This window comes from Nannobrachium achirus, assembly GCF_963921795.1.
Source record: "Nannobrachium achirus genome assembly, chromosome: 10".
In the NCBI taxonomy this organism is placed as follows: Eukaryota; Metazoa; Chordata; class Actinopteri; order Myctophiformes; family Myctophidae; genus Nannobrachium; species Nannobrachium achirus.
The window spans coordinates 2,586,366-2,598,718 of record NC_137819.1 but is presented as its reverse complement, the minus strand read 5'-3'; the positions used below and the strand labels follow the sequence as shown (position 1 = coordinate 2,598,718).

General features: G+C 42.2%; 1 protein-coding gene across 1 annotated transcript in view; it reads left to right on the top strand.

Moving 5' to 3' along the window:
- kcnq4 (potassium voltage-gated channel subfamily Q member 4) overlaps positions 1–12,353 on the top strand; it is a gene marked incomplete at both ends in the record, with an annotated part of 107,480 nt that overhangs the window by 38,736 nt on the left and 56,391 nt on the right. The window contains 5 exons of the mRNA XM_080734664.1: positions 336–446; positions 1,278–1,373; positions 3,258–3,346; positions 5,463–5,588; positions 10,270–10,326. Of these exons, the coding sequence (XP_080590790.1) occupies positions 336–446; positions 1,278–1,373; positions 3,258–3,346; positions 5,463–5,588; positions 10,270–10,326 (479 nt within the window). The remainder of the gene's footprint in view (positions 1–335; positions 447–1,277; positions 1,374–3,257; positions 3,347–5,462; positions 5,589–10,269; positions 10,327–12,353) is intronic.

The following is a 12,353-nucleotide window of genomic DNA, read 5'->3' as shown; positions in this document are numbered from 1 at the left end:
GGATGGAGTATCACACCATTGGGTGTGAAGAAGAGGGGCGGGACAACGGACGGGACTTGACAAAGGGTGAATTGTCCAGTATGAGGTTACCGAGGACACTGTCCCTTTGACTATCTTAAATACCAAGCCCATTTTTATTTGATTAACCCTCTCCCCTACCTTGAGCCATCCCAGAATAGCAAAGTGTGTTGGAATTGCATTGGAACTTGTTATCTGTGTGTGTGTGTGTGTGTGTGCGTGTGCGTGTGCGTGTGCGTGCGCGTGTGTGTGTGTGTGTGTGTGTGTGTGTGTGTGTGTGTGTGTGTGTGTGTGCGTGCGTGTGTGATTACACACAGATTACGCTGACCACCATTGGCTACGGTGACAAGACCCCTGTGACCTGGCAGGGGCGGCTCCTCGCGGCGGGCTTCGCTCTACTGGGCGTGTCCTTCTTCGCCCTGCCTGCCGTGAGTCTGAATGATAGTCAGAATGAAACAACACCAGGCATGTACACACGCAGACATCAAAGGGGGCTTGAGCCCCTGCCCTTTTATCCATCTGTGAAAAGTGTCCTCTCCAGACCATGAATGCCGTTTTTACTATGGTGAAAGAAACACAAATGCCCTCTTTAAAGCTTTATTCGATTGTCTTATCTCAAAATACATGAACGAATTCACACAGGAGAGAAACCATACGGCTGTGTCCAATGTGGGGAAAAGTTCAGTTTAATGGCTGCTCCGAAAGTGCACCAGAGATTTCACACCGAAGATGATGCATATCACTGAACATTTTCTCACACTGGACACAGCAGTATATGGCTTCTCACCAGTGTGGATTTTCAGGTGTCTTTTCAGAGCCGTCTTCAGAGTGAACCTTTTCCCACATTGGTGACAGCAGTAAGGTCTCTCTCCAGTGTGAATCTTCTTGTGTTGTACGAGGCTAGATTTTTCAGTGAAACGTTTGCCACAATGTTCACAGCAGTAAGGCTTTTCTTCGGTGTGAAATCTCTGGTGCACTTTCGGAGGCTAAGCTACCTCGTTCATGAATTGGAGCCCCAGCGCATTAATGAACACAAACTATGACGCAAAACGTGTCACATAGGCCCCACTACGTCACGTTTTACTACGCGGAAGAAGGGGTGAAAACGCCTCATGCGCTGGGTGAGCAACTCAATGCAAGTGGACTCTATGCCTTAACCCAGTTGCTTTTTTTGATACACTCGGACTGAAAGACCTGCAAAAAACACTCTCCCCAACGAAGTTTAGCCTTTGCTTTAGCGTTTGACCTCCCTCCCACAGGGTATCCTTGGCTCAGGTTTTGCCCTGAAGGTTCAGGAGCAGCACAGACAGAAACACTTTGAGAAGAGGAGAACGCCTGCAGCCAACCTCATACAGGTGAGCAGTGGTACTGCAGGGGTTCCAAGTCTAAATGGGTTAATACATGATGATTGATTCATTAAGAAACACCCATTATTTTTTCTGGTGACTCATATTACCCTCCTAATGCGTGAGCATAACCTTTTTCATTTATTTTTAATAAAATATTATTGTATAACAATTACATAAAATATCTAAATATTGAATGAAGCAAATTAACAACTGTCCAGGGTGTTCATAAAAGCCTGATTAGACGATAAAATGACCAAAGGTCTTTTTTAAAGTGGAATATCCCTTTAAGTGTATGGTACGGTAAGGGAAGGCGATGATTATATGATGTCATTAACTCAGTGTTTTTTGATCAGGCCTTTTGACTCAGAGGTTTCCAGCTTTCTGGAAGTAACCAAAAATACTCACATTTGCATATTATAACCCCACCCTGTGGCCTATTAGCGTAATTATAACTCCATAGACAAACACAAAACAGAAAAAGTACAAAACTAGAAGCAGTGCTCTTCCGAGCACAGGTCTCCACCAGGCCAGGCGTCCTGGTGGTGCTATAAGAGGCCAATGTAAAAAGGGTGGCATGTGTTCTTCGCCAATCTTATACCTTTCATGGCAGTCGGACGCTGCATGCATGATTTGAGGCATTGTATTCCAAAAATGTGTTTCGCTAAAGTCTACCTGCTGGTGGCGCTATAACAGGCCAATGTGAAAAGGGTAGCGTTTGTTTCTTGATCTAGTGGGAATATGTGTGGCAAATTTCACGGTAATCGCAAGCTACGTCGATGATTTGAAGCATTTTGTTCAAAAACGGAGCAATCCTGCAAACTTTGGAAGCCAATATTAGCCAATTAGGATGGAATATGAAATATCAGATGGATCGGACTTGATCACATGACTATAGAGATACTGTGTACTGATTTGCATGATTGTTGGAGAAAATCTGATGAAGTAATAGCAAAGAATGTGTTTTACATAAGTTGTCCTCCTGGTGGCGCTATAAAAGGCGAATGTGAAAAATGCAGGGCAAAGGTTTATCCTTAGCCTCTAGTGAGTGTGCAAACAAAGTTTCCCACTTATTGGTGGAGTTAAAGGTAAAAACAGAAATTGTTATAGCGCCACCATGAGGCTGATTTGAGAAATTTGAAGTGGCATTTCTTCCTCGGCCTAGTGGGAACGTGCGCGCCCAATTTCACGAAGATCACACGCTGTGTTCATGATTTGAGGCATTTTGTTCAAAACGGAGCAATCCTGCAAACTTTGGAAGCCATATTTGTAGCCACTCAGGATGGAATATGAAAAATTGGACAGATGCATGTTGAACACATGACTATAGAGCTACTGTCTACCGATTTGTAGGATTTGGCAATGTAAATGTACAGTATGTATGTTTTCCCATGCCAATAAAAAGCCCTTTGAATGGAATTAATATTGTGACATTGGCCAAGGCCTGTCACAATTATTTCATAATCGTCCAATCGCAATTATTTGAGGTAATCGCAATTATTTTGCATAATCGTCATAATCGTCTCCATGTTGAGAAATGTTAAGATAGTTTCAAACACTTTCAAAAAGTAGTGGAAATAGCAGATCGCGGTGCGACCCGTTGTGAGCTTGTACAGTAGATCGGCTATTTCCACTATCAATGTTCTTTTTCCAAGTACAAAGTTGTCAAATATGTATACTGTATAATACTATATGTACAGTATTTCTTTGTATATTTAAGTTATGGGTCATAATTGCCATGTGCAACTTCAAAGCCTAAAAGCCAAACAGAAATGTAATTGTCAACGACAAATACACAATTAAATCGTTAATCGCAGTTATTTGAGTGGCGATCAATCGTCATGTAAAATGTCATAATGGTGACAGCCCTGTGTGTGCCTCCACCATCCCCAGGCTGCGTGGCGCCTCTACTCCACAGACGTGCAGCACTCCTACCTGACGGCCACATGGTACTTTTATGACAGCATGCTCCCTTCCTTCAGGTAAGTGCTCCCGTCTGGAGCCTGGCTCTCGCCTGCCTGGCACCGAGTGAGACACGTGGACCGGGGCCATGTTGGGTTCACACACGGCAACATGGCCGGCTGTCTGTGCCTGTATGGGTGTCGACTAGGGCATTAACGAAAAAGTCGACAAGTCGACTCAGTCGACTTCGTTGCACAAGTCGACTCCCACCAGAGAAAGTCGAAAGTCGAAGTTGAAAAAAAAAAAACGTTCTATTGTGAAAATAGCAGATCTACATGCTCACAACGCCTCGCGTTGCGAGGCGTTGTGAGCATGCAGATCGGCTATTTTCACGATTTCTGCCTTTATTTATTTGTCAATTTGGACAATGCTTAATTTGTCATTTTAGAGGTATTAAAAAGTCTTTAAATTGTCACTTTAGAAACATGCAGATACCCTCTATACACTTAAACTCTTCGTTGGTTTGTTTACAGTTGAGTGAAAAAAAAATTAAGTTAATCATCTGGGGACCCCCCAAAATAATTGGGGGGGTCGTGTGTGATGTGATGACGTCATCAAACGATAAAGTCGACTTCAACTCAACTTTTTACTGAGTCGAGTCGACTTGCAAAAATCACAAGTCGTTAATGCCCTAGTGTCGACGTGACATGTACGGTGTTGTTGTGGTGAAGTGTTAGCAGATAGAACAGCAAGGAAGCGGTTTGAGAGATTGTTGTCGCTGCATCATGGAATCTGTTTGAAGGCCCCACCGTGTTGAAGGTCACGGTTGACACCTAAAAACACCTAAAACACCCTGGAAAGTGAGAGAACCAACACAGAGATTTAAAACAAATAGTGGAGTCAGTAACGCACATTTGACTTCAAGTCATGATGCAAAGGTCCCCTTTGGTATGGTAGTACCTTAGGGCCATAGGGCCATAGGAAAGAATGTATCCAAAGTTAGATCACCCTTCATTTTCTATTTATAGCCATTTTAATGGCTATAAAAAGGTACTTCCATACCAAAAGGAATCTTTGCAGCATGACTTGAAGTTAACAGCTTATTTTTCGGCGTTACTGACTCCACTAAAATACAGTATATACTAGTAAGACACCTCAGGGCGACATGCGACCTCACCCTTAAGGGAGGTTTTACTTTTGAGAAAAAGGCAGAAGACGACGACACACACATCCCAAAGCTGCTATTCTCGTTTATTCCATTTACATTAATGTTTTGAAACCTGCGAAATACATTTGCCGGTCATTTTACGGTAGATCTGCATCTTCTCTTGATCTTTGGGTGCTCGGTTCTCATCTAAAACATCATCTTACACATCCTATAATACAATGTTCCCATGCTCTGAATATTGTTTTTTTTATAACGCAGTCGATTTGGAACACACTGAAGTTTACCATTGTGATGCTATATTGTACGATTGTATTCAATCGTACAGTGTATACACCATAGCTCATTGTTACACTAAGTCGTCGTTAGCAGCGCAACAGTTCTCGTTCAAATTGAGGGTGAATCGTTTGATTTTAAAATTGTAATTACATTTTTTCAAGTTCCCAGTGGCTCCTCTGCCCACATCGTTACACAGTAACCTACATTAAATACCGTTTTCTTGAAAAAATCTGCCCCCTCTCACCCCACCCCACCACACCCATGCAATGTTGGCATTAGTGACAAGGCACTATAGAATCAAAATTAAAATAGACCCTACCGTATGAAACGCTAATGCCATCGCTGTTGCTCTTATAATTTCCTACATTCAGTTCGATAATTTCTTAAAATTGTGCATTTATACTTATTAATTTGACTAATTTTGTTTGCTTAAAAGGAGGGGAATGTCAGAGTATTGAATTTGCCTGATAACAAGCCTGTCTGTCTATCACATAGTTTCCTCCAAATTGGATCTTTTCGTGCGTACGTAAACACGCTGTCTGTTCCCCTTCTTTTAAATGTTTGGACCATTAATTTGTCCTTTTTTTTATGTTTCGTTTTTTTGTTTTTGTTTCTTTCTTTGCTTCATTTTAGTTTTTAGTTTGTTTGTTTGTTCGTTTTTGGTTTGTTGATTCCATTTGTCATGTCTTTCCGTTGTTTATTTTCTCCATTCATTCATGTTATATTTTTGCACGTCCACTGGGGGGCGTCAGAGAACTGACGCTGCTCTTCAGCCACCTGCAGCCACAGCGTAGCGCCAAGAAGGTTCTCCACAACTCCTACCACACGCTGCTGTCTGGGCTGAGGCCCTACAGCTCCCCCTATCTGTCGGGGGACAGGTACGACGCTTCTCTCCAAACGCCACTCACTCATACACAAACACACACATACATACATTTAGCTCTGGTCCTGACAGACTGCTGGCTAAAAGACTAGAACAGGATTTCTCAGCCCCTACGACGGCTCAACTTCAGTCAAAATAAACTAAACTGCTTCGCTACTCGCCTAACCAAAGGTAGTTTTGCGTTGTTGAAAGTCTATTCTCTGCGGTGGGAAACCTCTCAGCACCCCACCCACTCTGTAAAATACATTATTTTTGTCGTGAAATAAAAACGCATCCAACTCGACCGCCGCTTATTTCCGCGTTGGTGGCCACTGGGTGGCTCGAGGTGGGTGCGTTTTATTTCATGGCGAAAATAATGTATTTCACAGAGTGGGTGGGGTACCGAGAGGTTTCCTACCGCAGAGAATAGACTTTCAACAACGCAAAACTACCTTTGGTTTGGTGAGCAGTGAAGTAGTTTAGTTTATTTTGACTGAAGTTGAGCCCTCGTAGGGGTAGAGAAATCCTGGTCTAGTCTTTTAGCCAGCAGCCTGTCAGAGCGTCTCTGGACCAGAGCTAACACACATACAGGCGTCCAACACACACTGCAGGTACGACGTTGTGATACTGCCATGGGATAGGTGTTTGTATAGAAGCAGGAAAGTTAAAAAAAGAAAAGGAAAAACAAAGAAACCAAACCTGAAAGCTGGCTGTTCCCCGGTCTGTTTGTGCTGTTGTGTATCCTAACTAACTGTGATTAATGACTGACCTGGGACCAGTGTGTGTGTGTGTCCGTGTCCCGATGAGGTCTGCTTCCTCTTGCCTCCTGTGTGTGCATCTTTTGTCGTGTCTCTTCTTCTCCCTCCTCATGTGACCTCCTCCGCTATAGGGCTGGGCCATCGAATCGATATCGCCGTTATTTCAAACTATTTATTGCCTGTTTTGCGTTTGACTATCATTCGTTTATTTTTATAGTGAAACTAGCAGATCGATTATGCTCACAACAACGCATCGCAATGCCACACGTTGTGAGCTTATTGCATTCAAATTAAAAAAGAAATATATACAGCTTTGTCTTTTGGGTAAAAAAATATTGTGTAAAAAAGCAAGATGCCATGGCATCCCAAATCATCACTAACAGCGGAAATTTCACACTGGACTATTCTGACTTCAGAAGGCTGACATTTCTCAACTTGTCTTGAGTGGTCTCCTGTAATATTGTAATATTTTGAGATATGGATCTTTGGCTTTCATGCGAATTTATCTTATTTTAATTTTTATTACATTTTTTACAAAAGATTGAATATTTCACTGCATGCGCAATGTATCTAGAACGTGAACGTTTTTCTTTTTTTTCGGAATTACAGAAAAAGAATGAACTTTTCCACAATATTCAGTTTTTTTTAGACAAAGTTGTATATGAACCTTTCTTCTCGATGTGAGCAAGGTGATGTCGGTTGTTATGGTTTGATTAGCTCTGGTCCATGTTAGAAGGAGTTTTCCTTAACGCTATGTCACTAATCACCCGCTGCGCCCGCACCCTCTCGTCTGTTGTAAAAATAACAAATACAGTTTCACTACTCACCAAAACAAAGACTTCTTTCCTTAGTGGGAACACCTCACGTCTAAAAGTAATATATATATATATATATATATATATATATATATATATATATATATATATATATATATATATATATATATTTGTAAAAAGAAAATCTGGTCAAAGGACATTTCTATTGTAGGGGCGCTGTGGAGTAACTAAAAGCTCCGGTGAAATATTTTAGACGTGAGGTGGGGGGCTCTGAGTGTTCCCTCTAAGGCAGGGTTCCCCAATTAGTTTTCCCCAAGGGCCAAATTATGTCTAGGGCACCAAGCCGAGGGCCACAACATTGCAGGGGGCGACGGCGGCGTTCCCGCTACTCCAGTGACAGTTCAGATATTGTCGTTGTCGGGTGAAAATCTTGTATGTCCAAAACGGTTTGTTTTGCATTTATCATTTTAAAAATGATTTAAACTAGTGAAAACAGCCGATCTACAAGCACACAACGCCTCGCCCCACGGGGCGTTGTGTGCTTGTAGATCTGCACTTTTCACTACTTCTGTGCAACAGCCTTGTTTGATGAAGCAGAGCTTTACTTTGCAAAAGAACGTACGCATTTTGAGATACGGGTTTTCCACCCGACAATGACGATATACTAGTGTTGTTGCTGCTCTTATACCACCATTATTACTGTGGTTGGTGGGGGCCAGACAGTAGCCCCCCACGGGCCGCAAATGGCCCGCGGGCCGCCTATTGGAGAACCCTAAGGAAAGTAGGCTTTCAACTTCCAAAAGCAGTCTTTGTTTTGGTGAGTAGCAAAACTGTTTACAACAGACGAGAGGTGTGCAGCGTTTCCTCGAGGGGCCACCGTATCATTAGTGACATAGCGTTAAGGACAACTCCTTGTAACGCTGTAGACCAGAGCTAGCGTTCGATATCTCTTTGTCTTATTGCCCAGCCCTAAGCTCCGCCTCCTTCCATTCACTCACCTATTTCCTGTTTCCTGTTTCCTGTTTCCTTTTTCCTGTTTCCTCCTCTCTCCCCCCCTGCCCGTCATCTCTCTCTCCTCCATGCCATCCCTCCATCCTCCATCCTGTTCACAGGAAGGACGTCCCGTGCAGGTTTGTTCGTCATGTCATGACATGAGGTGTGCTTGTTTCCCTTTTAGGGTGGTGTTGTTGCGCTTTTAGGGCAGGGTTTTGGGTGTGATCTTTTCTTCTTTTTCTATTTTATTTTTTTATTAATTTTTTTATTAGACATTCTAATATTCAGTTGATCCCTACTACTGTTATTTTTTGCCCCCTCGGGCAAAAAGTGCACTTTACGTCAATCTATTTACTAGGCCACACCCTCAAGCTTCAGCTGAGGGTAATTAGTGGACTGTACAGATCTTTCTCAGGAGTGATAGAAAATAATAAAATATTTTTTAGTTTTTAGTTACCACTAAGACAAACAAAATAATTAAAAAAAAAAATACCTGCCACTTTTTTGTCACAATTTTGTTCGTTTTCAACCATCACTACCAAATGGTCCCGCAATTACAATAATACATACAATAACATACCGTAGATGTTCATCTTTCAGTTGAACAGGGTGTGTGTTAAAAGCACTAAAATAATGAGGAAAAAGCAGGCAAAAATAACAAAAGCTAAATTCCAACAGGCACTGCCAGATGGATTTTTGTCAGACCTAAACTCTAAGTCATGAAAAACAGTTGTGACATGACTTGGACTTTTCTCGAATTGACTCGAGCCTGGTTTTATAGGTCCGTTGGCGTGATGTGCCGAAAATAGATGCTATTTTGCTTTTTATTTTATTTTTTATCAGCTATTTTCGGCGCGCAACACTGGCACGCAAGAGTATATGATAAGCATTAAAAAGAGCTGAGGATGCATGCACTACAAACGTGGACGATAAAAAAAAAAAAAACCTTGCACCAGCAGAAATGTCGTTTTGTCTTTTGGTCTCAAAGAGTTTGTCCTCTTATTTTACAACGAGGATTAATTGGTGACTTGATGGATGGACCCGGGTGAAGCACTAGCCTGTCACCCTTCTTCTGCATGCTTTGCTTCTTTACCTATAGACGTCCCCTTAACACACAACATCTTCTTAATCCCCCCCCCAAAAAATGCCTTTTTGGAGAAGATTTGTCCCCAACATTTGCTTTTGTTTTCTTTAATCAAAATGTGATATAAAGTAAAGGCCTCTTTGAACTAGGGATGGGACGATATGAAAATTTCATATCACGATTATTCTGATAAAAAAAACTCGATTTACGATATTATCGCGATAATCAAACGCCATTATCCTGGGGCGGAACATTTGCCAAAAAATAGCCGATCTACAAGCTCACAACGCGTCGCGATGCGACGCGTTGTGAGCTTGTAGATCGGCTATTTTTTTGGCAAAGACATTTGATAGAGAGTAAAAAAAAACCTGTATCAAGTACGTAAGTAAGTAAGTAAGTACCTTTTACCACTTATAGAGGATGTACTCACGCCACGGAGACTTGAGTTCAATAATATTTATTTGTATTTGTCGCAAAATGTGATTATAGTAAATTTACCCCCATTGATACCGGATGGGGACCCAAATGCATTTGGGTCGCCATCCGGAATCAATGGGGGAACATTTATTTATTGTCAAATTATTGTCTTAGGAATGAGACAAAAATCTAAAAAAATATTATTGAACTCAAGTCTCCCTGGAGTGAGTTATCAATAGGAAAAAAATACATTTTGGGGGTGAACTACTCCTTTAAGTGGTACCAGATATGGAGCTCGGCAAATAAAAGGTGAATTGATCCCAGCGCATAACGGAGGACGATATCACGATAAATAAAATCTCCATGATACGATTATCGTGACTTTTATCACGATAAACGATACCATTTCTTATCGCTCCATCCCTACTTTGGTCTTTTGAAATGCCTCAATAAATTCCTTCACTTCAACTGCCTTCCTATCCTACACCCTTCCTATTCTTTCTTCTCTGTTTTACCACGTTTCACCCCTTCACGTTTGGTAGGGTGGGGTTTGGGGGGGGTCACTGAAACTCCACCACCACCACCGCCCCCCCACCCACCCACCTCCACTGCTTTCCTCACATCTCACCCTCTGACCCTCTGCCTTGTGTGTCTCCCCCCACCCCCCAGTCAACTGGTTTCTAAAAAGCGGGGTCTCTTCCGGATTCACGGTGGCCGCAAGCAGAGGTACCCCCGGCCTGTGCTGAGCCTGTGCACGGGGCACGCTGTAGATCACATCACCACCCCCACCCACCTCCATAACAACACCACCAGTCCACTAACCCCATCCTCTAGCACCTGCACGCGTACGCACACACTCACACACATACGCACAACCATCCTATGCACTCCTCGCCAAGTCTTTTGGGGCCGAATGAGCGAAGCGCCCCCAAAAAAACAGCCTGTTTCTGTTGATGTACAGAGGCGTCAATTGGGTATGGCAAGGTATGGGAGCTGCCATACCTTGGCTACAGGGGAAGAAAACAAAAATGTGCTTCTTAAAATAGATTCCTCATGCCTAGGGCTGTCACAATTATGACACAATCGTCTAATCGCTACTATTTGACATAATCACAATTATTTTGTCATAATTGTTTACAAACATTAAACATGTTCAAAAATAGTGGAAATAGCCGATCTACAAGCTCACTGTTCTTTTTCAAGTATAAAGTTGTCCAATATGTATGTATTTCTTTGTATATTTAGGTTATGTGTCATATCTGCCATGTACAACTTCAAAGCCTAAAAGCCAAACAGGAATGTAATTTTCAGCAACAGAAACAAAATTAAATAATTAATCGCAATTATTTGAGTGACAGTTAATCGTCATGTAAAATGTCATAATTGTGACAGCCCTAATAATGCCTGTTGCTAAGGTATTGCCATACCTTGACATGACTGGTGTCTTGCACGTGCGCGAAGGCGCACGTGCAAGACACCAGTCATGTTATCTTTTGCTGAACTGACGCCACTGATGAAGTCAGTGTGAAAGTGATTGTAACTGAATACAGATCACTAGCAATGGAAGTCAAAAAGCCTCTTTCTACCTGCCATCCCTGTTTCAGCATCCAACATTTTATCCACTTGCAGCTTTGTAGATTTTTAAAATATATATCTTTGGGCTGAACGACGCTCTCGCTCGCGGTCCACAAATGCTTGAGCGAACCATTGACTCTGGAAGAGAATGAGATTGAGTTTTATGCTGTTTTACTTTGGACAGTTTCTCTGGACTGGGGGCTTGCTGACCACAACATGGAGAAACTATGATTCGTTTTATTTTTGTATTTTTGTATTTTTTACTTTGGAAACTATTGTATTCACAACTAACTGTAAATGCAACGTTTTGTCTGCCAAACGCAACGGAATGAAAACCGATATTTTGACCGATAAGCCACCAATGACATTCCTGCCAAAGGACACGTGTTATTGAAGTCAAATAAATTGTTCTTTGTTCTATTTTCTTTCTTTGCATGTTTTCCATTGAATTAGTGCATTCTGGTATACGTTACAGGCCTTGACACTAGGGGTTGCCCACCTGCCCCTGGCAGCTAAATAAAATTCTGGTGCAGGTGGTGTTTGCTTTCAGGTTCCCTGACCGGGGAAGTGCTCATTTGAAAGGGGTAGTCGGGGGCCTTAGGGAGATAGAATGGTCATTTCGTGCAAATCATTTTGGGGATGTTGATGTTGTCATCTGCCCATTTGTCAATTTGGTAAAAAGAAATTGGTTGAATAGAACTCATGTTTTGGGACCATCGCCCCATTGTTCACAATGTTTTGTAATGCAGGCTGCTATCCCAGTAAGTCATGTGATCCAAGATGGCCGCGGTGTGAATGCAAGCATTTGTTTTGCACAAAAAACATTCCTTGGGCTAAAAATGCCCCCAGAAAATGGGGTTTAGTGGGGTTTAGTGATGAAAAGTGATGAGTCATCACTTTTCACAGTTCTCCCTCGTTTTGTGGGCGTTTTCTGGGGCCCATTTGTAGCCCAAGGAATAGTATTTGTGCAAAACAAATGCTTGCAATGGATTCAGCATCATGACAAACCCCTAGTTAGACCCCTCATATCCTACTTGAATACCCAGAAAACAAATGTTTTTTTTTTTTCTGGGTATTTTCCTCCTGTATAGAAAGTCGATGGGAGCCCAACTTGATTTGGACGCTGTGGCGACCCCGAAGGTCGCCGACTCGGGCGCCCTAGCTAAATCATTAGATTA